The 27,065-nt window shown below is 43.7% G+C and overlaps 2 protein-coding genes across 4 annotated transcripts in view; one reads left to right on the top strand and one right to left on the bottom strand.

Moving 5' to 3' along the window:
• COL4A1 (collagen type IV alpha 1 chain) overlaps positions 1–7,161 on the bottom strand; it is a 120,303-nt gene extending 113,142 nt beyond the window's left edge. For both annotated transcript variants that reach the window (XR_012579140.1, XM_074535968.1), the window contains exon 1: positions 6,943–7,161. Coding sequence is in view for 1 of the 2 variants with exons in the window: in XM_074535968.1 (XP_074392069.1) it covers positions 6,943–7,005 (63 nt within the window). In the remaining variant the exon portion in view is untranslated. The remainder of the gene's footprint in view (positions 1–6,942) is intronic.
• A 17-nt stretch (positions 7,162–7,178) lies between these two features.
• Positions 7,179–27,065, top strand: part of COL4A2 (collagen type IV alpha 2 chain) — a 143,159-nt gene continuing 123,272 nt past the window's right edge. The window contains exons 1-3 of one of the 2 annotated variants that reach the window (XM_074535967.1): positions 7,179–7,286; positions 7,665–7,768; positions 7,906–7,966. In XM_074535967.1, the coding sequence (XP_074392068.1) occupies positions 7,725–7,768; positions 7,906–7,966 (105 nt within the window). In that variant the 5' untranslated portion in view covers positions 7,179–7,286; positions 7,665–7,724. Of the gene's footprint in view, positions 7,397–7,664; positions 7,769–7,905; positions 7,967–27,065 lie in introns of both variants that reach the window. The other variant, XM_074535966.1, reaches the window with a different exon arrangement.

The following is a 27,065-nucleotide window of genomic DNA, read 5'->3' as shown; positions in this document are numbered from 1 at the left end:
AGTTGGGCAGGGATCTCCAAGGGGGTGACAGACTTGACTTTAAAACTTTCTGTTCTGTAGTTGTAGTTGGAGCATTTGAAATGTTCTTTAACAAGGTATATGTTATCTACAGACAAGATAATGAATAGTTTGTACCATGTGTCAGTCTTCTATAAAAAACTACATTTCTTCTGAATGCAAATGACCAAACTCACTGGATTTTAAAATAAAATATTGTAGCTTTTCCTACCAATCTTAGCACATTAAACTAACTATTGGATTTATTTTATAACTCTGATAATTTATTCTGCTGGTTCCCTCTCAGCCACCTTAAAAATCTGCATGTCAAAATGTGGTCTGTCACTGCTTCAAGCAGATGAAAGCCACAAAAAGATGAAAGAAACTTAATTATTACTTTGCAATTTGTTTACTCCACACACTTGACAGCACTTTGTATTTTGTCCTTCACATTGTTCTGCTGAAGAAGCACACCCTTCCTCAGACCCTGCGAGAAAGGGGCTGTCTGCCAGCAGCAGTAAAGGTGAAGGCAGCGGATGCAAACAGAGAGAAAAAAAGCATAGGAAAGGAGGGGAACACAGTATGGTTAGTGATTCTCTTTAATCCACACAAAGAAACCCTTTAGCTTAAAAGAAATTCCATAAAAGTAGCTGAATAACTTTGCTAAAGACACAATTACACATTTTGTAAATTAAGTTGGTGCATTCGCAGCAAATCTTATGCCACTTATTTCAGAACATGTGAGAACAGCATTCTTTAGATATGAAGGTAGCATTAAAAAATAAAATCAAGAAAAAGGAAACAAACCTATCCTTTTCCAGCTCTTCTTTGGCTTCCCTCATTTCATTTTCTGACATGTCCTTTTAATCATGGGGCTGTAAGGCAAGTCAAGCCAATAAAAGGGAACTTTTCTGCCGGCTGTGAGGCTGACTCATCTCCACCCAAGCAGATTCCCAAGCTGCTGGGTTCCACGGCACCTGCTGTCTGCAGCCAGGCCTCAGCACCTTGCACCAGAACAGCACTGATGTCTCTGTGCTGGAAGACCCCAGCACAGGTATAAAAGCAGGACCACAATTCTCACTGGAGCCCATAATTACAGGTGTTCAGATGCTTGATAACTTGGCAAATCAGAGGCGAAAAGGGGCAGTTCCTACCAGCACCACACAAACACCTAAACTAAGAAGAACTAATATAATATTAAGGCTTACAATGTCTTTTGCCTATGTTGGAAATATAATGAAAGCATACCATGTTAAGAGGTTTCCTAAAAAATAGGTATTTGAGATATTTTGAGATACCAAAGTGGTAAAAAGTGAGCTGAACAGTGTATTGTAGAAGTACAAGGGACTGGAAGCTGAAGTGCTTTTGGACATCTACACTGTACTTTTTCAATTTAGAAAATTTATTCAAGCTCCCCCTTCTGTAAGAGGATATGTCAGAGATAAAGGAAGATAAAACAGTCAGTTTTTCATCCTATAACTGTTTGTACATGCCAGAGGGTAAAAAAGGACTGGTTTTTGCACAAGTTATACTCTTTATGAAAAATGTGCCTATACTGTAACTCACCTCAGATTACAACGGCATAATGGTACTAATTACATACTGATAATCTTTTAACTGGTCCTTTGTTTTACTGACACATTGTCCAAGACATTGCTACATAAAGACTCTTGAAGGGTTAATGCCACATACTTTTCTGATGTATTAAATCACGAAGAATAATCCCAGCCAGTCACAACCCAGAGAAATCAAAAATTTATCTTCCCACACACATCATTACATTGCAGCAGCACTTTACACCTTCAACTACTCACTAAAGCCACAGGTTGCTCTTCCATTCAGGTCATAGCCCATGCCCAAATTCCTCTCTTTGATCAAATCTTGCAAGGTGTTAAGGTGTTAAGTGTTTATGATGGGAGAGTCAGCGGAAATTCTGGAAAGGGTGTACTATGTAACTTTCAAACACTGATGAAGTAAGTCAATTTATTCTTGTGTAGAGGTTGTTGAATCTTCCTTTGTTTAGTCTAGTTCTATAAAAAGAACAATATTCCTAAGCCTATCCCTAAAGAAGGTTTCTGACATTTTAGAACAATAGTCTAAGCAGCCTGCAGCAGCTGTGCTACATTGCTCTACATAATCAGGGCAACTGACAGAATATACATCCAGCATAACCTCAGGCATTACACAAGCTAGTGACATCCAGGATAATAAACACCAAGCAGACAAGTTGCAATGAAACATTGCAGTAGTCCTGCAGGCATTTGATACAAACACTCAGAAGCAGAACTTGTGCAGCTGGGGATGACAGTCCATGAACTCACTTGCATACGCTGACACTCAGCAGGTTCAGAGGCTGCGCTCACCAACACCGCTGGCAGCAGGCAGGTGATATAAAATATCCTGCTCTTCTCTCCCTCCTCCAGCACCCCATGCCATGATGCTGTAGAAGAAGTGGCCAGAGGGAGAGGGGAATTTGGCAGAAAGGACAACACAGGTATAAAGGAATTCCTTTGGGAGCAAGGAGTCACCAGGCCTGTCCCCTTGTCCCCAAAGTGCCCACGCACTTTTCTGTGCACACATATTGAGTAATAACCCACCACTGCTGGGACAGGTGAACCCATGCCCACCACTCCTCCACTTTCCCAGCAAGCAGTGCTGGCCACAAGCTGGAAGGCCACTCTCCTGCCCATGCTATCATGACCCTCTCTGAAGAACCCTCAGACACCCCAGATCTTATACCTCTTCCTGATATCTTGCTCCAACAGGAGGAAAAGGGAGCACTGCACTTGTCTTCTTCACACTTCCACACCCCACCATAGCCTGGCAGGGGCAACCAAACCCATTTCCTGCTCTTCTCTGAAACATTCTAGTCTGAGAAGAGTTTACTCATTAGAAATCATTTGGGTCTCCCCTTCTGGCCATATTTTTGGAATCAGAGTGACCATATATCCCTCCTGAATTAACACTTGCTAGGGTCTATTAAACTTTCCCTTGGTATTGTCAAGTCCTTGAGGACATTCAGGGACAAGGGTGTCAGATGGCCTCAGGGTGTCTCAGCATCAAAGATGTGGCAGCCCTAGACACGAACTGCTGCAGAAGCTGCCCAACCTTGCCTTACTTCATTGGTAAAAGCACACCCAAGTGAAGTGCTACCAGTGATTCAGACTCAGTCACACAATTTCTATTCAACCACATGCCAAAAGCCCAGGTCATTCTTTTTATCTACTCTAGGTTTATGTGCCCTGTACATCTCCATCTCAGTAAATCACATTTTTAAAGAAAAGAGAATAGAAAACTTGGTCAGATTATATTCCTTTTGCTTTTGGCTTCTAACTGCATGTGTCAGAATGCACTCCCAAATATCATGTAAAAACAGGAGAGGTGATGCAAGGAAGGCATGAGGACAATATAGCAGAGCTGTCTCTGCCTGGTCGCATACAGGACCACTCTTTATACAGGGCTTACCCAGGGACAGGAACCTCCTGGCCTTCCACCAGTTACCACCACACTCTCAGCTCAAATAGGACTAATGGAATCAGCACTGCCCTTGTGGAAAAATTTATGCATGCTTTTATCACAGTTTTGGCACACCTTTCCCTATTAGCTCCATAGAGTTTGATCTCACTCTGTCCCAGCAAACTTTTCACCTAGACTAAAAGGAGAAAAGGGAGATTGGTTGGGAAATTGGAGGGAATGCTAAAGCCACTGCTGAGCAGTGGTGGCCAGGAGAGCTCCTCCCTTCCACCAGTGCTTACTTGTGTGGAAGGTGACTCAACCCAAGGCTAGAGTGCAGCTCTGCTGCATGCAGCACAAGGACCAGCACTGCAGCGGCATGGACAGGGTACCAAATCATGAAACAGGCATTCCCATGGCACCATCCACTCCCAACCAAGCAGTACTAATGTTAGGAAACAGACTTTCTCCAAAGGAAATGGCAGCCTGAAGAGTGTCAGAAATGAAAGCCCCTGCAGAGATCAATCAAAACAAGTTTCTCCTGTAACTGTCTCATGGGAGCAGTCTTTTATCCTGACCTGGAAACATCTTAATCTGCTGCCCTTCTTCCACTCTGCTCTCATTGCAACCTGAAAACTAATCTCCTGAGAAGAATGCAGAACGGCACAAAAGCCCAGATTAGCTATAAATATTATTTTCATTATAATTTATCAAAATAAAAAACTCAACTTCCAGAGTCACATCTGGAAGCTCCTTATAGTACCACATTAAAACCAGCAGGAGCTGCAACGGAGCAGCTCCCTCTTTCTGTACTGAGGTGATCATGACAGTAGCTGGCTCAGGGCTGGCTTTGCTACATCAAATTCCTCTGTCAGAGCAGTCATTCCAAATCTCCTTGTATGTATTTAATCACAGATATGTCAGAGATAAAAACAATTTTTCACTCTGTCAGCCCAGATAGACTGCAGAATCACCACCACCAAGACAGCATGAGCTGCTCCTGTCACACTTGCTTGTGCTCACAGGCATGGATGGTCTCAGGCCTAGAACAACCACTTTGCACATATGAAGAAACATTTACTGTGAGAGTGACTAAGCACTGACACAGGTTGCCTAGAGGGATTGAGCAGTCTCCATCCTTGGACATATTCAAAACTCAGTGGGACACAGCACTAAGCAGCTGTTGTAGCTGTTCCTGCTGTGAGCAGGAGGTTGGAATAGATGATCTCCAAGGTGCCCACCAGCCTCATCAATTCTGTGATGAAGGCCATGGTACAATTAATAAGACTGTGGCTACACAACTGCCATTAAAAAAGAAAAAAGAAAAACAAAAACCAAAAGACTAGCCAATAAAAGCTACTTTAGGGAAGGAAGGAACCAGCATAATTTTTTTTCCTGCATAAAGTGGGTTGCTCTGTTCAGCCTATTGCAAAGAGTTCTGCTTCAGCCTTCCTTACCACACAATCTTCTGCTAATACAACCACTCTTTAAATGTAAACAGTGGGAATACGTTCATCTGAGGACAATGTGAGCACTGGGTCAGCTCTGCCAGCTCTCCAAGAGCAGAAGTGGTGCTGCCCAGGTGTAGAGTGCTTCACACCACCCTGCCACAGTCATGCACAGGCATCAGCCCAGCTCAAGAATCTCCAAAGAGCAGCCTCTGGATCACCACCCACACGGGGTATGTATGGTGCAGGCTAACAGGCATCTCCATCACCTTTTGTGTGGCTGCTAGTGGCAGGCAACAGTGTGGAGCTGGGGACAATGCCAGCAGAACTGAATTGATTGAAAGGCCACCCATGTGCAGTTGAGGGTTTATCTAAGGCAGCAAAACTGCAAGGAGCTCAGCTTCCACTGCATACTTGTGTTTTCTGGTGGCACTGACAAGGAACTGTAAATCTGCAGTGAGCTTAACACACAAAGAATGGTTAATCATGAGAATAGCTTCATAATATAATTAACAGCTTCAGGTTACATTTTAAGAAATCTTGATTTTAATGGAATAATTTATCCAGCACATTGCTAGATACTTTTATAACAGAGCCTCTTCACAGTTGCCAAAGACCTCAAATTGTACAACGAATACTAAAGTTTGTACCTTCTTTTAATAAGCACCTCATGCCTACATAGTTTTGTGTCTTTGACTGACAGTCATGGTTCACCCAATGACTTCGCTTTGCAGCACAAGGTGGGAATGTATCTCACAGATAGGTATTTTTATCTCTAGATATACCAAATTCAGAACTCAAATGTAAATAATTTACTTCAAAATACTCTAATTAATTAAAATTAATTACAACCTTAAGGGAATACAGTTTAATCAACTTAATGGCAAGTGCTAGGTGAATTGCCTTAGAGGATTCACCACTGAGTGATCTATTGCAATCACAGTAAGCCTGATATTATCAACCTAGGAGCAACAGACAAGACATCGGAAGTTCAGTGCATTGCTTACTTCAGTTGATTCAATACATACACACCATCCCACAGAGGCATCAAAATTCATTATAGGACTTAATTTCAGCTGAAATTGCAGAAAAGCTTAAAATAACCCTTTCCCATACCTCCATTGTTGACTGAAACGTTAATGCAAGATCTTACATTTATAGCAGGAAGCATGACAAAAGCCATGTGTCTACAGCTACTGAGAAGTTTTCTGCACTCCTGAATTTCATTAATACAGTATCAACTTAACTAAATTCAAGGAAACAAGGAGACACAAAAAGATAACCCAATACAAATTATTGTGTCAGCTGCCCATTACTTAGGCATACAGAAGGAACAGCCCAAATACTTCAGGAGCGCCAGCAGAGAGAGTCCTTTAGACTTAAGGACAGCTAATAGCTATTATCACAGTGATAAAATTAGCTCCCTTAGCAAAACTTTCAGACTACTTGCATGCTTTCGATTTTACAAAGCCTAAGCCACAATCTAGTTCCATCCGGAAAGATGCCAGAATTCAGCTTTAACCATTAACATTAGGATCCTTCGCAGTGCCCAGCCTACCGCCCATCGTGGGGGTCAAAGGCAGCGTGCACAGCACTTTGAATCCAAGCAGCCAACTCTAAATTATTATTAATATAAATTTTGTTTCTTTTTTACTTTTTAAATTGTTATTCTTTTTCACCGTGGCAACACAGCTCGGTACTTTTCAGTCCCGGGTGGGTGCGAGCGTTCCATCCCTCCCCAGTCAGCGGCGCTCCGTGCCGGGCCGTGGGAGAGCGCTGCGGGCCCGTCCTGCCGGACCCGCGGCCATCCCCGCTCCGCTCCGCTCCGCTCCGCGCCCGCGGCGGGCAGGCACAGCCCCGCGCAGCGCCGGGGCCGCCGGGCATCCGCGCCCAGCCCACCTGGCTGCCCCAGTGCCCCGGGAGCCGAGGCCCCGCTCCGGCTCCCGCCCCGTCCCATCCCGCACCGCTCCCGCGGCCCCCCGTGAGGGGGTCCCGCGTGTGCGCCCCATGGCGCAGCCCGGAGGAGCCGCCCCCGCGTACTCACCGCGGCGGACACGGCGCTGAGCTCGGCGCTCAGCAGCAGCCCGAAGCCCAGCCAGAGCCGCATGCTGCCGCGCACCGCTCCGCGCCGTCGGTCCCTGGGCGGCGGGGCGCCGCCGACTCACAGTGGGGCTCCGCGGGGCCGGCCCCACATGCGCGTCTCTTCCCTCCGTCGCGGCCGCGGCGCTTGCAATGCCTCGGGGGCGAAGGACTCGACTCGTCGTACACGATGGGCGGTGGCAGCCCCCCCTCTCCTCCCCTCCGGGCGGGGACCCTGGGAGGGCGCAACCTCGCCCGCTCCCGTTCCCCGCTGGCCGCAGTTCTTCCGCCTCCCGGTCCCCGCCGCGGGTGTGTGGTGGGCCGCGGGGGGCGCGGGCGGAGCTGGGAGGCGCGCCGCTTCCCCGCCGCTTCCTCGCCGCACACGGCCGCGGCCGCCCAGCACGGCACGGTTCGGCACGGTACGGCAGCGGTGCGGAGCGGGCGCGGGGCGGGCGGCGGAAGGGGCCGGGGCAGCGGCGGGAGCTGCGCTCCGCTCGGCCCGTCGGGGTCCGCGCCCGCGGGTGGCTGCGCGCCGGCAGGAGCGGCTCGGGAGGGAGCGGCGGGACAGCCCCTCTGCCCCCGGATCGCGGCCCGGCCGCAGGGGCCGCTCCCTGCCCCGGCGTCGCCGAGCGCGGAGACCTCCGCGGGGGGAGCGGCGTTCCGAACGGGCTCTGCTCTGCCTTGCAGGGGTGGCCGTCCGGCGGGAGGGAGCCCTGAGCCGAGCCCCCGGCCGGGGAAGGAGCGAAAATGGACATCTCGCAGCTTCCCAGTGCACGTACTTTCCTTTGTCAGTAAGTAATTCCGCTCGAAAGGCTTTTGGAAATAACTTTTTTGAAGTCGTATTGTCACCTTTAACTGCAGAGCGTAATCACGTGTTTGGTTTGCACTAGCTGAAAACAATATCGTCCTTATTCACCTTTCCCTGCAGGGATACGGGGCTTTTGCTGATCCTGATGGAAGTTGTGCTGTCAGCCGTCAAAGTGGACGCTGTAAGTAAAACATCTTCTGACTTTTACTGAGGAGAGAAGAGGACAAAAAAGCAGTTTCCTTGGTACCAATAAGTGAGGAACTGCGTTTTCCTTGCCAGATGGCTTATCTGTCTTTCTATTAAAAGAAACAACTAACAGATCATCTTAGGAAGCCTTACAGATTGCTGTCTTCAACATGACGTTCAGCAGAGAAGCATAATGCTTCAAGTGTCAGGTTGTTTGAAGTATTCTGCTGTTAATTTCTCTGTTTAGGTATTTTGTTAAAACAAAAGTGAAACAAACCAAATAATTTCTTTATTTTTTGTGAGAAACACACCAAAAATGCAGTGCTCCAGATACCAACGAGTACAATGAAGACATTTCACCGGCAGGTTAACTATACCAATATAGTTAACCTGCAGGTGAAATGTCTTCATTTACATACAAACCTCAACTGAGGACTGTGAAGCTTATTTCTACAAGTCAGAGTTTATAAATAAATTGTTGTTTAAAATAAATTGCTAAATCAAAAAATGTGCCATATAGGTGGTTGCAGCTATCTACCTGAGTTGATATAAGTAGAAGTTACTAAACTCTTGCATCATTGTCACAAGGATGTGAAAGCTGTGAAAGGTAATGCATAGCAGAGTGCAACACTCCTATGTGCCACTTGCCTGTTGCAAAGCTTGGTGAGTTCAATGGGAATGGATTTGGGATCAGGCCTGAATATATAGGATACTGAGGTTGGTAGGCTTGGCTTGTGGCTGCATTTATTGGTCAGCCACAAGTGTGGGTGAGGCTTTGTGGTCATGTGCTAGTGGGACCTTGATTACATTTTTTTCAAAAGCTATCCTGCTTTGTCTGTTTTATCCCTTTTGTCCGCAACTTTTTGACTTTCCACTTTATATAGATGTGTGATGATAGACCACATCTCTGGTGAGATGGCATACTGTGTTAGGGACTGGGGAATACTCTGCTAGGGAATTGGAAATACTGTGTTAGGGACTGGGGAATACTGTGCTAGGGAATTGGAAATACTGTGTTAGGGACTAGGGAATACTGTGTTAGGAAATGGGGAATGCTGTGTTAGGGAATGGGGAATGCTGTGTTAGGGACTGGGGAATACTGTGTTAGGGACTGGGAAATACTGTGTTAGGGACTGGGAAATACTGTGTTAGGGACTGAGGAATACTGTGCTAGGGAATTGGAAATGCTGTGTTAGGGACTGGGAAGTACTTTGTTAAGGACTGGAAAATACTGTGCTAGGGACTGGGAAATACTGTGTTAAGGACTGGAAAATACTGTATTAGGGACTGGGAAATCCTAGGGCTTTTGCAGCAGGTGCTGTGACACAGGATAATCCTGCACTCCAGCTGCAGTTGGCATGTAGTGCCTGCCCGTCAGCCTGCATGGATGGTTGATCTCTCCACATCATGCCTAAGCAAGAGCTGTCTGGCTGGGGACCCACAGCCCTGTGGGAAGGGACAGGAGCAAGAACCTTAAGTGTCATGTGCTGCTTGTCTTTGCCTCATTTAGATACAAACATTGTTCTGTTGCATAGTGCTGAATGGATGATAAAATTACCATGTGCTACTGAAACCAGAGCAGGCTGGTGATATCTGCAATTGTTTTATGCCCAGTAATGGTATCACTGGGATCAGTTGACATAAACCTGTGGCATTGTGACTCTTCTTTTATGAAGTTGTGTTGTAGTGTGTATAGCATGATACCTGAGTTTTAGTTATAGCATGGACTAATTCATTCTCCCTCATGTCCTTACAGTAGCCTGCAGGCTGTGGTGTTAAAATAGAGGTATACTGAAGAGGTATTCGAGAGATCTCGGTTAATGCATGCAGTCTGATCATGGCTGCTTGAATCTCCACATGCTGATTTTCCCAGAGAATCTTGAAAAAGTAAATTGGCTTGCTTAAAGGTTTAATTTCTCAGATTTGGTAGTTCCTAAGGTGGTGGCTGTATAGGAGATGAAACACTCCAGTGAATGTGAATGGGGAAGTCTGGTCATGTTTCCATGAAAAAGTGAGCTGCACTGCCACCACAATATTCATCCCATTTTCCACTCATATGCTGCTTCCTTCCCTTGGTCAGCACAAGTCTTTCTGTAGTTGTGTGGTGAGCTGATTTGGAAAATTCCTTGTTTGTACTAATGACTACCCCAAAAAAGAAGAGGGATGAGAGCTAACTTTATCCTGGGTCAGATCATCACTTGTATTCATAGAAACCTGGGCTGGGCATGGGTTGGAAGCAGGCAGCTGGGGGTGGGAGGAGGGTTGGGCTTGCTCCTTGCAGTGACTGCTCTGGTCAAATATGTTTCTAAGTGACAAAGTGGGTGTCAGTGGGAACCAGTAGCACCTGAACAGTTGCCAGAGTTGCTGGCAGTCGTATTGTTTATATTGTAATCCTGTTTGTCACACTGAATATTCTCCTATTTGTTACACAGATCAATGTGCTAATGTTACGAAGTGTTTTATTAGCTTGAATTTAAAAAACTGGTATGAATTATTAGTGTCTGTGGGATCAGGTCTTAAAAGTCATGGTTCTGCCTGTAGTGAGACAGGCAGAGCTGCTGGCTTTGACAGCCATATATATGTGAATGAGTTACAGCTGCTGCACATAAGTGGTGTTGAATGAGAAAAATTGCACATAGGAAGAAATTGGAGGGAGATTAAGGAAAGGGCAGGAAAGAGGGAGAGAGGAAGGGTGGAACTCGGAGAGTTTGACCGAATGTGTTGCCTGGCAGGCTGCTGCTGGCTGTTAGGGAGACGGATGTTTCTCAGCAGAAAAAGACATGAGAGCAGGAAAAAGAAGGAGGATGTTTGGGATATCAGAGAACTGGAAGAGAAAAAAATGGTGTCTCTGGCAAGAGAAGAGGATGCTGGTTGCAGACTTGAAGAACTAAGGAAGAGAAGTCCCTGAATGGAAGTGCCAGGACAGACAGCCAAATGGGGTGGATCAGGCACAGTTATCTTTAGCGCTCTTTGGCGTACATTGGATAGTGATGTTAGAGGCCTCAAATAACTTTGGAACTACTCTGAATTGTAGATTTAATAATTCACATGGCTTAAATAAAATTAAGTAGTATTAACTACCTGAAGTTCAACTAAGTTTACAGACTCTTTTCTCCCTTTCTGTCCCTGCTAATGCATTACATCAAAACTAAAGTTCTTGGGTATTTTTTTTCTCTTTGGCGACAATGTATCTTCTGCTAATGCTGATTATTTTTTCTTTTGTCTTCCAAAAAAGAACACTTTTCCCTAAGTAGTTTTGTAACATTTGATTACTTTATTTGTGTCCTTTTAGTAAATTTTTTAAACTGCCTCTAACAAAAGTTACTTTTTTCCCAAGTTATATTCAGGTGAGAGCAATAGAATCCCTGCAAAGAAAGAAATAATTGTCAGATCAAAGAAAGAAAATTGAGAGAGAATAAGTTTGAATAACATCTGCAAAAATAACAGCAAATAACAGATCACAACTGTCATTATAACAGGAGACCATATATAGATATATAGAAAGAAAATGGTTGAAGTAGTGCATGAGATACAATTCTCTTCGCTTCTGTGAGATTTTAAGGGGATATATCATGGAGAATATCATCAAGTGGAAGAAGCAAGAAATCTTTAACAGAGAAGATAAAACCAACACTACTATGTAGTACTTCTATTGGTTTTGTCATGAAATTAGATTGCTGACATGGGGACCTAAGTTATTGCTCTAAGTTAAAATGTGTCAATGCTCTGGGCTGTCTCACATCCAGGTTTTCCCAGATGTGTCCTGTTTTATTCCATCTGGAAAGTTTTGTCTGGTTGAAACAGGAGGACTTTTTTCATTAACACAGGATTTCCAGGCTAAATAAGCAGGGTGGAGTCATCATTTGGCCCATCCTGCTTAATGTGTCTACTGTAAATGTAGGCACTGGGTCACGGTGTGAGAAATGTGATAAGGCAGGCATACTGCCCAGGTGATTTAGGAAGGAGGCATCAATCTGATGTATTGATTTAATCTCCCACATTACTTATTTAGTGTATGCAAAGTGAATCTACCTCTTCCTGGAAACACCAGACTCCCTACCTGTGGGCTGCTTTAGAAATAGCCTAGGAAATTCCCCAAAAAGATACATTGCAATCCTAATTTAGAACAGCTTCATTTGAGGTGTATCCACACTGACAGACATGGCTTATTTAGATCTGATTAAGTGAGTGTGTAGTTGGGCTCATGTCGTTACAGAGCACGATGCAGCACAAAGTACCACGACTCCATCAGAAGGCTGCAAGAGAGATTTATTATAGCAACATGTTGCTTTTAATCTTTTTCAAGATGTTTACATTCATTTCAAGATGTTTACCCAACATACACATTCACTGCCCATTGGTTATAGGAAAGAAACAAAGTTCTCAGTGGGTGACCAAGAAGCCATGTCATTCTGTGAGCCAGCTAGTCTTATATCTTAACTTTCTGACTGTCATCATGTCTCCATGGTGACAACCTTGGTGTCTTCCTCAGGAGAAATATGGGGCTTTCCTTTAGCTTCAGGAGGCCTTTGCTGGCTCACAAGAACAGCACAGAATGTCTTTCCTACAGGCTCATCTTTGAGTATGAGTGGTGTTCCATAAGAAAATCAGACAGAATAATGATACCTTGAAAAAATCACTAGCATTTTGGGGACCCTCCTAGCACATCTCATTGCTTTATTCAAAATTTCTTTGAGCCCTGGAAGAATTATTGGGCAGTTAAGAGAGGACTCTTTCCATGTTCAGTCACAGAGCTGACAGGAAGGGGCAGCTCTCTTAAAGAACTCTGAGAAATCCTGAATGAAGGAAGTGGCAGCTGCCTAAGGCAAAGCCCCTCATTTTCACTGCCATCAACAGCCATGTCTTGGTCTGGCAGTGCTGTTTCAATGCTGAGGATCACAGAGTTTGTATCATATTGTGGACAGGCAGCAGGATGGCTGCCCAAGTGGGAATTTATTTATGTTTTTTTTTAAACAGCCATGACTTCTCCCATCAACATCATATGATGCCAGACAGGCAGGCACATTCACAGCCATTATTGCACACATGGAAATGCAGTCATGGTTGATAGCTTTGAATTCCTTATTTTTGGTCCCTCTTTTCTTGTGTGCTGTCTGCTCCACTCATCAGTAAAAGAGTTTTTTCCTTGTTGCTCTCTAAATTCTTCCTTGAAATTCTTTTTTATCTGCCATGCCTATGAAACTGATACTGATTCTAATTTATTAATTAATCATTCTTTCTTGAAAGATTTCTTTAAGAGTCATTTGCTCTATGTCTGTGTGGAAAAAATTAGAGAGTCTATTCTTTGTATGCAGTCATATCCTGTATAAGTGAATCAAGTTATGCATGCAAGGACAAGACAGGCTATACCAAAAGCAAAATGTTTTATCTGCCTGAAGTTAGCGATGATGATGATGATGATGAGGAGTTTCTTGCATGTGTCCATGTTTTTTGAGCTCTCTGTGCAAAGTCACATATAGGTTCTTTACTCTCTTCTTTATAGATCAGAACTATGCTCAAAGAGTACTTACTATAATATATTCAATTTAATTCTATCTTGTTGAGTTATTAACTGGCATATCATATGTCATGCTGCATTTGGTAGCAAAATAGACAGAGTTCTGTCAGCCTCCCAGAATTCTCAGAGTTAAAATATTGATACTGAGAGACAAGAACCCTGATAAGGTAAACTGTCATGTAATAAAATGATCTTGTTGTTTTTTCACCTTACTCTGAAAGTAGCTGAAGTGGTTTCAGAAATTCAGCATTGCTTTTCCTTGAGGTTTTAAGATAGGACATCTGGGTTTTATTGTGTAGTGATTTTACCACAGGAAGCCCTTACTATGCATTATGATACTAAACCTATCTTGTAGTTTTTAAATTTTGCACAAAAAAATTATTTGTAGATCCAAATATGTTTGCCTTACTCAGAATGTAAAACTGCATAGTGGCTTATTCAGTTATACTATAAGCAAACACATTTGTTCTAAATATTTTAATTCATTAGTTCAGAGCACATTTTTTATTAGTGTTGTGTTTGGGGTTTTTTGCAGTAATGCATTTCTTGTTTCAGACCAGATTATTCTTAATTACTTCTTTGCTTTTGTTTTGACAAGCCAGAAGTTGGCCAAGGAGTGGAACATTCTTCATATCATATTGTACTGATCCAAGATCTTCTGAGAGTTCAATGTTAATTTAGTAGCTCACATAGTTTTGCCTAAGAAGGTAGCTTATCTTGCTTTATTCCCAGTGCCCTGTTTGCTCCTCAGGAGTAAAAAGCACAGTGAAATTTGCAGTGTTTCCTGATGTTTATCAAGTTATTTTCTTTAAAATGGCAGCACCTAGTTGATAGCAGCAGTTGACTCAGCTCACAGTGAAAGTATGTGATCTTTATCATGCAAACATTTCTGAGTGACCAAGGACCAACACTGTTGGTTTCCACGTGCCCTTTTTTGTCCATTTGGAAGCTGAAGGTGCTGGTTTGATACAAAGAAAGCTCCTTGTTTTCACACCCTAGAAACAATGTGTAACGAGGAAAAATGCTCTCACAGTTCATGAGCAAACTTGCATTTGTGTGATTAATTTTCCCTACATCAGCAGAGTCATGTTTTTGTTGCAGTTTCCCCTCTTTGACAGTCACAGTGTTTGACTAGGCTGCTGCATCTTCTGAACATACCTGGTTTTGTGCTTTCTTTCAGTTTCTGCCTTTACTTTTGTGCTTCCTGGGAATGAGGGATGATGTGGTTGTGGATTGAGCAGCAGCAGAGTGGGCAGGGAGCAGGGGAGCCAGGGTGGGGAGGTAGGACATGTACCCTCCAGCAGGCCCAGGTGGTCACCAGGGGCAGACACAGCCCTGGAGGGCAGGGCAGGGCCATAGGGATGGAGCCAGGCAGAGGCCAGGCTGGGGAATTTGCCCACAGCGTGTCCTGGCACAGGCATGGCTGAACACAGCTCAGGTCAGCACCAAGGCCCAGCATTCAGCCAGGCTCCCAGGCTGCTGGCAGGCCTGGCACAGGCATGGCTGAGCACAGCTCGGGTCAGCACCGAGGCCCAGCATTCAGCCTTGGCTGAGCTCAGGTCAGGTCAGCACTGAGGCCCAGCATTCAGCTGAGCTCCCAGACTGCTGGCAGGCCAGGGGGAAGCCCCACTTCTCCCAGGCCTTTTCCCACACAGCGCCCTGGGAGCGCAGCTGCACCTTGAGCTGGCCCTGCGCCCGCTGAGCACACCCGGGGCTCCCCTGGGCTGGGATGGGGAGCCAGCCTGAGGCAGAGGCAGCCAGCACGTCCTAGTGCAGCCCAGCTGGCTGCAGGGAGGCTGGGAAGCTGGAAAAGTAGATGTGTAAGTTTCAAATATGTGGCAATTTTACAGCAATTGACATGTTTTAGGAGGGCCGGAACAGAATTTAAAAATTGACCAGAGACTTCTGTATTAATTGAAAGGGCAGCATCATTTGGTATATCTCTCCAGGAATAGTTCCTCAACAGGGGATTTTTTGTCAAGAAAACCCCCTGATTTCCAATATAAATTTACTAACAAGTTCTATTTTTATTTCATAAACACGAGATCAGAAAAACATTTTGATCATATCATTTACTGAGGATGCACGCTTACTGGGATATTTCAGGCATCCTATTTATTTGCAAATGATCCCGACCTTTATTTTGAAGTAGCTTTCTGAAGTTAGCAAGTAAAGATCATTCGGATAAATAGGGCTTGGCTTATTTTTGGCAGGTCCTAGCTGCAGATCCTACCCACACCTCTTCTCACTATTGGATGATGCAGCCAAATAATAAATCCTTTATTCCAAGCATACTTTTCCTTTATAGTTCACCAGACCCTTAAAGGTCTGACAAAAATCACTTGAATATATAATCAGGCTGTATACAGAAAAGTAATGCTGGGCAAAGTGAAATATTTTGCATACAGCACATTTGTTTTGTTCTACAATTGGAGTTTTTTGGGGTTTTGGTGCTTTGTTTTGTTGTCTTCCAGTTTGTGTCATTACAAAACAACTAACTGCCTCAGGTTTGAGCCTTGTCACAAAGCACAGCTCTGAACTCCTGAGTTTTTACATCCAGTGGAATTCCAGGACCTTGCATACCTGCCATTGGTGTCTGAGCAGTGTGGCTGTCCTTCTGTCCATCCTCTGGAGGCTGCAGCTCCTGGCTCAACACTGAGCTGACCCCCTTGGTGCACACCCCAGCCTTCCGTGGAAACATAGGCTTGGAAACAAACCTGTTGCTCATCAGAGATAAAAAGAAGGAAAAAAGCCATCTGCACAAATTGTCAATTCTCTGCCTGAACCACATGGGTCTCTGTTGTCAGGTCCTGCCCATGCTTGTAGGGAGCAGGATCATTTTCCAAGGTTGGGACAGGAAACTGGGAAAGCTTCGCAGGCTTTCCCCGTCGCCCTGGTGTGTGTCTTGCTCTCAGCAGAGTGTTGTCTCCTGCTGCTCCATCTGTGCAGTCCCCGGGCACGCTGCATATGGATGAGGAAAGGCATTCCCACATTCAAGCTGCAGCCTCGCTGACCCCGTGTAATTGATGTTCAGACACCTGGTCCGAGTCTCACGGCATCCTGAACACATGGGCCGAGACCCCAGGGTGCAATTCCGGGAGGAGAGCAGAGCTGCTGCCGGAGTGTCCCGGGCTGAGCCCCGGCGCAGGGAGTGGGCAGAAAGGAATGCCGCTCCCGCGCAGGGCTGGGAATAGCCGCTGGGGCCACGGAGCATGGGAAGCCTGCATATCTCCCCAAGCCAGCAGCCAGAGAAACAGTCTGCTGGAAACAGCCCAAACGTCTCCACAAGGAGCTTAGGAAATCTTCAGTGACACTGGCTGAATGGGGAAATGTAAGCATTTTTCTTGCAGTGTGGGTCTGAGGCTGCATTTCTACCAGGTGTTTTGCAGGTTTGTGGTAAGAATAGGTGTGAAGAAGTCAGTGTGAAGTTGTCCAAATCTTCTGTCCTCAGTACGCGCCCAGGAGGTAGCCAGCACATCTGTTATCTCTTAACTCACTTAGGCATAGAGGCTGCTTCCTCTCTGGCTGTGTCCCTTACAGTAAACCGCAGAGTCCCAGGTGCATTCTCTGCCTTGTGGTCAGTTGGCACAGCCTGTCCATGTCCATAACAGTAATAGCCTCCTTAGTTTCCAAAACAGGGGGGCCCCTTAGAGACTGCCTCTGCTCCTTACATTATGCTGACTCCTGCACCATGGCCAAAACTGTCTTTGCAAGCAAAGCAAGTGAAAGCTTCCTAGCCCAAACTGCAGCCATTCCGGAGGCCATTCTGACAGCTAAATGGTACAGATGTACCATTGTCTGTACCATGGCTGTGGGGCACAGGGCTCCTTTACACATTATTACAGACCTGGAGCATGTGTGCCTCAGACTGACATAACTGGCTGGGAATCAGGGCCCACTCTCATTTCCCATATGCATCATTGTATTGGGGAGTTTTACCTGAGTAAGAACAGAGTAAAAGAACTGAGCAGCATTGTCGCCCATTTAAATAGGAAATTTGTGCCAAGAAAGACCCAAGCCCTTCCTGTTTTAAGCTTTATGTGATGATTCTTGGCATTTTCATGCTATCTGTTGATATTTCATTTCATATAAGCAAAATAAAAGACAAAAATAAGCATATAAGAAGCTGTGACTGGCAACAAGTCACAAGTCAAATTGAAAAGCAGAGTTACCAAAAAACTATTTACTCATCCTCTGTGTCATGCTTAAGTGTTAGGAAAAGTGATCCTTCCCAACAAAAGGAAAGTGACTAGAATATTTAGCCATTGACTGCATCCTTGTTTTCTGGTGGCTTATGTTGAACATCCCAGCTGCACCCTAATCTGTTCTGGAGTATCAACACTGCAGTGCCTCTTCTTCAACTCCCCCACTCTCCAGAGAGCTTTTCCAGGGAATAGGTGAGGGGCATGGCAAAAATGTGCTCTTTTACCTTGTGGTTTTAGAATGCAGTCAAGAACAGGTGAGTGGTAGAAGGGAAGGGTTTTAATTGGCCTCATTTGATGTGAACTGGGGTTTGCCAGTTGTCAGTCACACAATGCCAGCCTCCAGTCTAGGTTTCTTTCTTACTTTTCTATTCCACTTCTTTCCCATGGCAAGAGGTTTTTATTTCTTTGTGAATCACAGCCTTGCTGCCTTAGCTATTAAGCTATTAATACTGCCTTAAAAAAAAATTTATGATAAGATCATCTGTTTAGCTTTTACCTTGGTCTTAGAGAATAAGGAGAAAATCGTGACTCCATCCCTTCAATAATCTAGAGATAAAAGGATAAGTACCCCTTTATTTTGAGTAAACAGACATAATTAGACTCAAAAACAGTGAAATATGGTACTGGTTTTACACAACAAGCCATCTATACCTGAATCCCTTAAAAGAAATTATTCTTTAAATAAACTTATATGGTTGATGGACTGGGAAAAATCCAGGAAAAAAAGAAATTTCTCATTAACATTTTATAAACCTTTTTCCTCATTAATCCTTTATGAATTTATGTCATCAAATTGAGACCCATACATCTTACCATCCATCCAATACATGATCTGCCCAACACTGTTGTTGATGTTTCTGTGTGAGGGGAAACTTTAAACTCTCCTTGTTGTTACTAGCTCATAACAATTGTTTTTGTGTCTTCAAGGGGATAATATAGTAGCCATTCTTCAAGAAAATGTTGCCTGTTTTTACAACTCTAATCTCTTGCTTGAGGTTCATATTGTCCCTTGGGGACACAGTATCACACAGAGTCACAAGTGAGTAGATGGGTGATTAGTAAGGTAGCTTGAGGCTGTATCATAAATCACTTTGAGATTGGGACTGTACTCTTGAATTTGTCTGAGTAAGGAATCCTGTGAGCCCTACAGCAACGTGCTTGCATGATCCTGTGCTGCTTCATGCTTTGAACCAACTGGTCTGTTCTTTTTCCAAGGAAAAACATACAGCAGTTACTATGAGCAAGTCACAGGCAGCCAGAAACATCATACTGGCGCGTTGGCAGCTCTTTGTGCATAGAATCCAGTTTCCATATAGAGATAGATTCCATGAGGCTTGTCAGCTGCAGTGGAACTATAGCATCTCAAATTAGGGATGATGTAATTTTTACTACTTCTTCAAGGTATTTAATTTTCATTCAGCATGATTTCCATGTTAGTCATGTATCATTCACTGTCTTCAATAAAGTCAGTAACATGTGTAAACAAGGAGAGAGGAAGCGAAGTACAGTCATCGTGCATTATAAATGAGGAGGAGTCTGAGATCCGCCCTGGACACGTGTTCTTAGACTTGAAGCTACTGATCTTTCATTAGGCTCTAAAATGAATGTTCCATTAAGACAAGGGTGCATAACTTCATAGAATAGCATAATTAATTTGGGGAGATTAAAGCTCATCCTCCTCAGGAAAAAAAAAAAAAAAAAGGATATAAAAATGCACTTCCCGAGTGGTTTCACTACTTACCCTGCAGACACAGTCCATGGAGAGATCACAGTGCTGCATGCCGCTGATGGGCAACCCCATCTCACTGTGCAGAAACTCCACAAACCCATGTAGGTACATACAGAAAAAATAGAATTTTTTTATTTAACAGAGGGACAGGGACCATCCTATTATTTGGCTGGTATCTAAAGATCCCCCAATGCTTGCAGCATTTCTGTAAATATAAATTTAGTCTTTTCTTTGAGGAAAGTCCTATTCCTTAGTAGCTAAGAAGCCAGGCCTCAGTCCATTTTTTGTCTTTTTGTGGTCAGATTGATCTGAAGTTGTTTCAGCTGCAGAAATCTTGCTGTTTAATCTTAGAAATCCTACAGTATCTTTCTACTTCCAAGTTTGTCTACTTGGGTAGACAAATGGGTAGTTTTCCTAAGAAAGGACACAGGAAAATCGTGAATTAAAATAAAAGTGCAAGGGTTCTTTTGGGTTTTTTGCATTCTTTTCCCTCTTGAGTAAAAGACTAAATCAGTTTTGCCATAGCTTCAAGAAATTTCCTTTTTTTCTGGCATTTCACAGCCAAATTTTAGATAACTTTAGATAGTCTGGTTAGCCTTTGGTAGAGAGTCTTGTTAGTAGTGTCAGCTGTCCCAGCATCTTTCAAATGAGCAAAGAACACAAAAACTGTTCCAGAGCACAAGCAGGAAAGACTTCTGACCTTTTGATCTGATGATCTGTTCCCAAAATCTCTGCATGTCCAAAAGCAGCAAGACAAATACCAGAAGACTTGGAGAGTTGAGGCAAGGGGAAGCTCCGGCATTTCACAAACAGAAGAAGGGAGCAGCTCTCTGAGGAGCCCAGCTGCAGCACAGAGCTCACAACCAAGGCTGTGAGGGACCTGGAAATGGGGTTTGCTGTGAACTCCTGTAGCTCTCCTTCAAGCATCAGACTGCCCATCAGCCTTCCCAACAGAGAGCTGCACAGATTCTCTTAAAAACTGTCAGCCTTCCAGTGCCTAAAGGAGGCATAAAAGATGAAGGCAGACTTTACCAGGACTTGTAGTTATAGGATAAAGGGAGTGGCTTTAAACTGAAAGAGGTTAGGTATAGATTAGAAGAAATCCTTTACTGTGATGGTGATGAGACACTTCAATAGGTTGGCCAGAGCAGCTTTTGAAGCTCCGTTCCTGGAAGTCAACAAGATCAGGTGGAATGGGGCTTTGAGAAACCTGCTCCAGTGGAAGGTGTCTCTGCTCTGGGGTGTTGGAACTAGATGATCTTTAAGGTCCCTTAAACCCAAGCCATTCTATGGAAATATAACCCCAAGGAGAGATCCATGGTTAACTAATTAGGGAGCATGAGCAAGCCAGGACTTGCTGTCTGTGCTCGCTGTGGTGTTGGTCTTGCTGCAGTCATGGTGCAGGTTAATCACAGAATCATTGAGGTTGGAGAAGACCTCTGAGATCATTGAGTTCAACCTACGACTGAACACCACCATGTCAACCAGTCCATGGCACTCAGTGCCACATCCAGTCTTTGCTTAAACACCTCCAGAGACAGTGACTCCACCACCTCCCTGGGCAGCCCATTCCAATGTATCATCAACCTTTCTGTGAAGAGCTTCTTTCTAATGCCCAACTAAATCTGCCTAGTGTAAGACTGTGTCCTCTTGTCCTGTCACTTGTTGCCTGGGAGAAAAGGTCGACCCCCACCTGGCTACAGCCTCCTTTCAGGTGGTTGTAGAGACTGGTAAGGTCCGTGCTGAGTCTTCTCCAGGCTAAGTAACCCCAGCTCCCTCAGCTGCTCCTCGTAGAATTTGTGCTCCAGCAGCTTCACCAGCTTTGTTGCCTTTCTCTGGATGCACCCCAGCACCTCAAGGTTCTTCCTGAATGGAGGCGCCCAGAACTGGACACAAGACTCAAGGTGTGGCCTCACCAGTGCTGAATACAAGGGGACAATCACTGCTCTGGTCCTGCTGGCCACACTATTGCTGAGACAGGCCAGGCTGCCACTGGCCTTCTTGGGCATGTGGGGACACACCAGCTCACGTTTATCAGGCTGTTGACCATCACCCCCAGGTCCTTTTCTGCTGGGCTGCTTTCCAACCACTCTGCCCCCAGTCTGTAGCTCTGTCTGGGGTTGTTGTGACCATAGTGCAGCACGCAGCCCTTGTTGCTGGGCTCAGCCCATTGATCCAGCATGTCCAGGTCCCTCTGCAGAACCTTCCTACCCTCCAGCAGATCAACACTCCTATCCAGCTTGGTGTTATCCTCAGATCTGCTGGTTTGTGAGTCATGCCCCAGTCTGCATGAGGCAGAAGCTGTGCATTGCCTGGCCCAGCATACAGGGGAGAGAGAATTCATCCTCCCTGTTGGTCTGTAAGCAGGTTAACCATTTTCTCCTCCTTAGCATTCAGTACACACATCCCTGCCATGGTTGCATTATATTAACTGTAACATCTCTTGCTTTGAAAATAACAGGGAAAGAAATGTATCAGATGTATCAGAGTGGCATTGCCACCAGTACAGGTTACTGAGCTAGGTACATTGCTAATATGAGTTACTTTCAGCAAGCTGTGTGTTTCTGCAGCAAGAGCTTTCTGAGTGAAGTCCTCTAGGAGATTTTAAAAATGCACTGCGACTTTTGCTATTCAGGCCAGACACAGAACCCAAGGGGGCTCACTTGAAACTCATTTTTTAAATCTCTGTGCTGTATTGCTGTGCTGTGTTAAACATGCCCCAAAAGGTCACATTTCCAAACAGTATATTGAGCATGATTTGTAAAGAATTAGTGGTGTGGTATCTCAGTATATTGTTACATGGATTCTGTCTAGTTATTAAGGACATGTGACCAGTTGCTTTAAGTCTAAATAATTAAAGCTGAAAAGCACAATACTTCCCCGGCTCCACTGTTTTTTAATAATTAACTTCAGTGTTATGAGAGCCATTTCGTGCCACCAGCTTTTAAGCAGAACAGCATGATGTCTTCAACAGAAAATTGCAATTTTTGTGTGTGCTATCAAATGGTCTGAAGTTTTCAGTCAGGTTTTAAAGTGCAACATGTTTGTAGAAATCCCCTTTAAATCAGTGGGTTTAAGCACACTTTGGGTCAGGCTCTAAGCATTTGGCCTTTTCTGTTAGTTGCTGCAGGATGCAACAGAACACAATAGGATTGACCGGATTTAGTTTTCAGGGTAACAATTAATAGAAATTCTTCCAGTGTGTGCTGGCAGTGAGATTTCATGTTAATCGTTACTGAAGTTCTGCTTTTCAAACCTCCCCCAGGTAATAATGAGTGACTTAACATCACATACATCTTTAGGCTTTCCTGGTTTTGTAGCTGTATGTCCTGTGTATGTCCTATCTCTCTGTTTGTGCTGATAAACATATTCCTTCCTTTAAGGAGGTTCAAGTTTTAATTTCTAAGAACTAGAAGTTGAAAGTGGGATCCTGGAAAAGTGAGTCAAAACATGTCACCAGACTGGTCACCTACATTTGTTACCAACCAATGAAGTTATGTATGGGGTGAAGTTATGTGAGCAGAGAGTGTGGTCCTATGACACCCCCCCCTGACATTACACCTGTGTGAGACCTACAGAACTAACTGTAAGTCTGTCCTCTCTCATCTTCTGCAGTCCTCGCTTATCATCAGCTGAAAGTACAGGCTCAGTTTGATAGAGAAAACTTGATTCATGTGGCATATTGGTGTGAAGAAATATATGGAATATATTAAGCAAGACTGATATTTACAAAGTAGGCTGTGAGAATGTCCTGAGTTTAATTCATGTTTGAATTACAGTGCCAGTTTTGGAGAAACATCTCATTTGTATTTTTTGTGGTTTTAAGTGCCAAAGAGCCTACCACAGCCCCTACTAGATTTTTTCAGTAGTTGATTACTCTTAAAATAATCACAGATTGATTTAATCACATTGATCTAGCTTTAGAATCAGTCTCTGAGCTTTTGTTTTACCTTTGCAAAGTAGATGAAAGAGCTTAATGTTACAAGTTTATTTGTTTCATTATGTCATTATATAGGTACTATGCACATATAAATTAACATCCTTTTTAAATCATAGCCAATTAAGGAAAAATAATATTTCCCTTCTCATTTCTTGCATACCTTCCATAAAACCCACAAACCAGGTTATCCTGTCACTGATGCTGTCCAATTCTCCTAGGGATAGTTATTGGATTTTGTAGATAAAACTGAAAGGGAAGTGTGGCCCTTTATGTTGGCAGGCAAAGAGCATCAGCTCTTTGCTTTCGGGATAATTGCAAAATTGTTTCCTTCTTTTTTGTCATCCACCCATGATGCCATCTAATTTGATGTTCCTTGGCTGCTAGCTGTTAGCCTCATTAACCTTAGTTGATAGAGTGTTCCAACATTTATGAATCTCATGTGAAAAATGATTCCTGATGGCTGGAATTTGTTTTTCTTTAATTTCTACCTTTGCCCCCTTGTCCTATTATGCATACTAGGCTGAAAATAGTAACTTGAGATTGGTGTGCCTACTTCTTACAGTGTAATGAATTCCAGTTAACGCTCTTGCTTTTTCTTTCTTTTAAGATAGTCATGGTAATTTAAAATTATTTAACCAGCAATCCTCCTTATTTTCACTTAGGTCTCTCATGTTTTTACATTTAGTAATAATTCTTCTGTGAAAGGAAAGGAGGAAATTCAGATGTGTATCATTTGTCACTTGGCCTATTTCCACAAATGTGATATTACCCTGATGTTTACTTTATTGTCTTACTTGGCACGTGGAGTAGGGCCAATGCAATATTCCTGTGGAAATCAAGACTTGACATTTGTGAGGCTAAAACTTCATCAGTTCTGCATTTTCACTCTGCAGAGTGGCAAAACTTCAATTCTTAAATCTAAGCGCATTTCAGCTAGCTGTGATGATCATTGCCAAATTTGCAGTTGTGGAGAATGGGAATTTAATCCCTGTTCACAAATAAAAGGGGTTTTTTCCCCATTTTTTGGGGTCATACAGAGACTCTTGTATACTTGCATTCTACACTGGTAGCAACAGATCTTCCCATCCAGCACAGGTCATCATTAAAAGTACCTTCACAAAGGCAGTTTATTTTTATTGCATTTTCTTTAAAATCCTGACATTATTAAAAAGGTTGAATGTAGGTCTCTTAAGGGGTACTAATACACATTAGGATTGGTCCATAATGCAGCATCTTTTCTTAATATGGATGCAAATTCATTTGAAATTCTGAGCAATTTTGGGACAGAGTGCATTGTATTCCAGGAAGCCTGTAATATAATACAAGACTTATCAGAAAGGCTACCACACTGTTTCAATTAGCTTAAAGATTATGTTAAGTCCTTTAAGTTCAGCTGGTCTGGAGCTTGGTGGCTTTTTTCTTTTCTTTCTATTATTTACTTTGTTGTTTCCTAATACAGGCTTCACAGGGTGAAGAGAGAAACAAACTGTGACACTTGATATCTAGGAAAAAAAGGTCATTCCACTGACAAGAGAATTGTTTACAATTGTTTACAAACAATTCTCCCCAGTCAGACTTTTAAATTAAGTTTATAAAGGATGAATAGAAAAAGGAGATTGTATGTTACCTAAGAGGGGTGTTAGGGATGAAATAACGCAAAGAAACACAGTGTACTTAGAAAGTGCAGCTGTTCATGGCCTGAAGGGATGAAATTGTGGTTACTATTCACTGGCAAGTATTATATTGTAAAGTTCATCCCTGGGTACAATTGCTTTTAGGGCTGTTTCCTTTTTGAGTTTAAAATCTTCCAAATCAAGAGTCTGTTTGATGGTCTCTGTCTCAGAAGAATATCAGACAACTTAGTATTCTCATCTTTGAAAATGGTTACTTCAGCGTATATTGAAACATCTACACCTTTGTCTGAACTCATGAAGAAGCACACAGAAAAGGCAGTTTTGGCTTTACTGGCTGTTAAAAGTGTCCACCTTTTGGCTCAGGTCCTATTCTTAGTATAGAGAAGGTATTTTCTGAAAGATTATTGTGCCTTGGACAAAGGTGGTGGATTAACACACTGGAAGTTTGGCCTATCTATACAATCTTGTATAATGTATGTCATTCATCCTACATGGAAAAATAATCCCTTCTGTGAATGTCTTTAACTATATTCTAAAGACTCACAAAATTTACTTTCAAAGTCTACTTTTAGGGAAAAAACTGGGGTTCTTTTAGCAAATTAAAAAAATACTGTGCAGATAGATAACTCCAAATGAGGTCTTCTTTTCCAAAAATAACCAGAGGTCAGTTTTGCTGGAAAGAAGGTTATGCTACCAAAGTTAAGCATTTACTGAGTCAAGCATTCCAATGCCCAGTTCTTCTGGGAGGTATCCTAAGAAACAGAAGCCTTCCCTGAAGTACTATAAATTCAGCAATGATGAAATAATAATAGGATCTTCTGGAAACTCAATTTTAGAAAGTTATTTCACACTTAAGACAGTAAAATGTGTCTTCTCAAGTAAATTGAGACTTCCTCAGGCATGCATTTCTTCCTCCTTGCATTTCTTTTCATGCTTCTGAATGCATACCATACATCCATCACTCCTCTTGCTAGCCTCTAATCTAAGAATTTCTCCACATTGTCAGGAAAAAATAAACTCTATACCTGAAAATCTTCTTGCCTACTTGTTTATATAAATTGTTGACTTGATAAACTCATTAAAGCAAGCTTTTTTTCTTCATAATGGTCCAAGTATTGAGGAGAGTAAATGTGCAATGTGAAATGCTTCAGAGAAGTCAGGTTTCAGAAGGGCTTGGCTTCCCTTCACCCTCCTTTATCTGGACAGGCCCTGCAGTAGGTCTGGGCTGGCCCTGGGGGAGGAGGTGCCTGCCAGGCACAGCTGAGCCTGTCCCATGGTGCATGGGTCTCTAGACAGGCACAGCAGGACCTGTTTCTCCTTCGGAGATGTCTCTGTCTCTTCCCTGGTTGCACAGTCAGCAATAAGTGTCAAACAGACCCTTCTGAGATGCTTCAGCAGCACACCTCATCTTCCAGGAGTCCATAGCCATGCACTGCTGGCTTGGGCATGGTGACATGGGCTCAAGGCTTTGCCTCCGAGCAGGCTAAATCCCCAAACACTTTTTTATGGCTCTGAGGCTTCTGTTTGTCACGTCCCTGCAGGGCACAGCTTAGCTGTGCTTCATTGCAACCACACACCCATAGCAAGAGGTGACTTCTGCCTTCTCAGGTCCATCCTTGGGGCAAGCCCAGGGGGGAAGGCTGCTGTTGTCATTACATTGCAAAAGTTTCATATTATTGTCTCCTTAATGCAAGAGTTCCATACCTCCCTGATGTTTCTTGTAGGCAGCTCCTCTAGGCACTGCCTCTTCCTTCTTCTCACAGCAGCTACCTGAGCCCAGTTCCCCTCAACCACCCAATCCACTCTTTTATAACATTCTTCTTATTGGCTACAGCTGTGGCCTGTTAAAATCAGGCCTGCTTCTAATCTCTAATAATTAACCCAGCTGCAACTCTTTAGGGGAAAGATTACTTTCTATACTACCTTTATTTACTTATATTCTGTCCCCCTACAGGCTGCTGCTAGCAGTGATCAGCTCCGTCACAGCCTCTGCTGAGGAGGCTTTGCCTGATGCCAGGGGACAGGGACATAGGGGTTCCCTAAGAGATATGACACCCCTGCTCTGCAT

This window comes from Zonotrichia albicollis, chromosome 2 (assembly GCF_047830755.1).
Source record: "Zonotrichia albicollis isolate bZonAlb1 chromosome 2, bZonAlb1.hap1, whole genome shotgun sequence".
NCBI lineage: Eukaryota > Metazoa > Chordata > Aves > Passeriformes > Passerellidae > Zonotrichia > Zonotrichia albicollis.
This window is presented reverse-complemented; position numbering and strand designations above follow the sequence as displayed.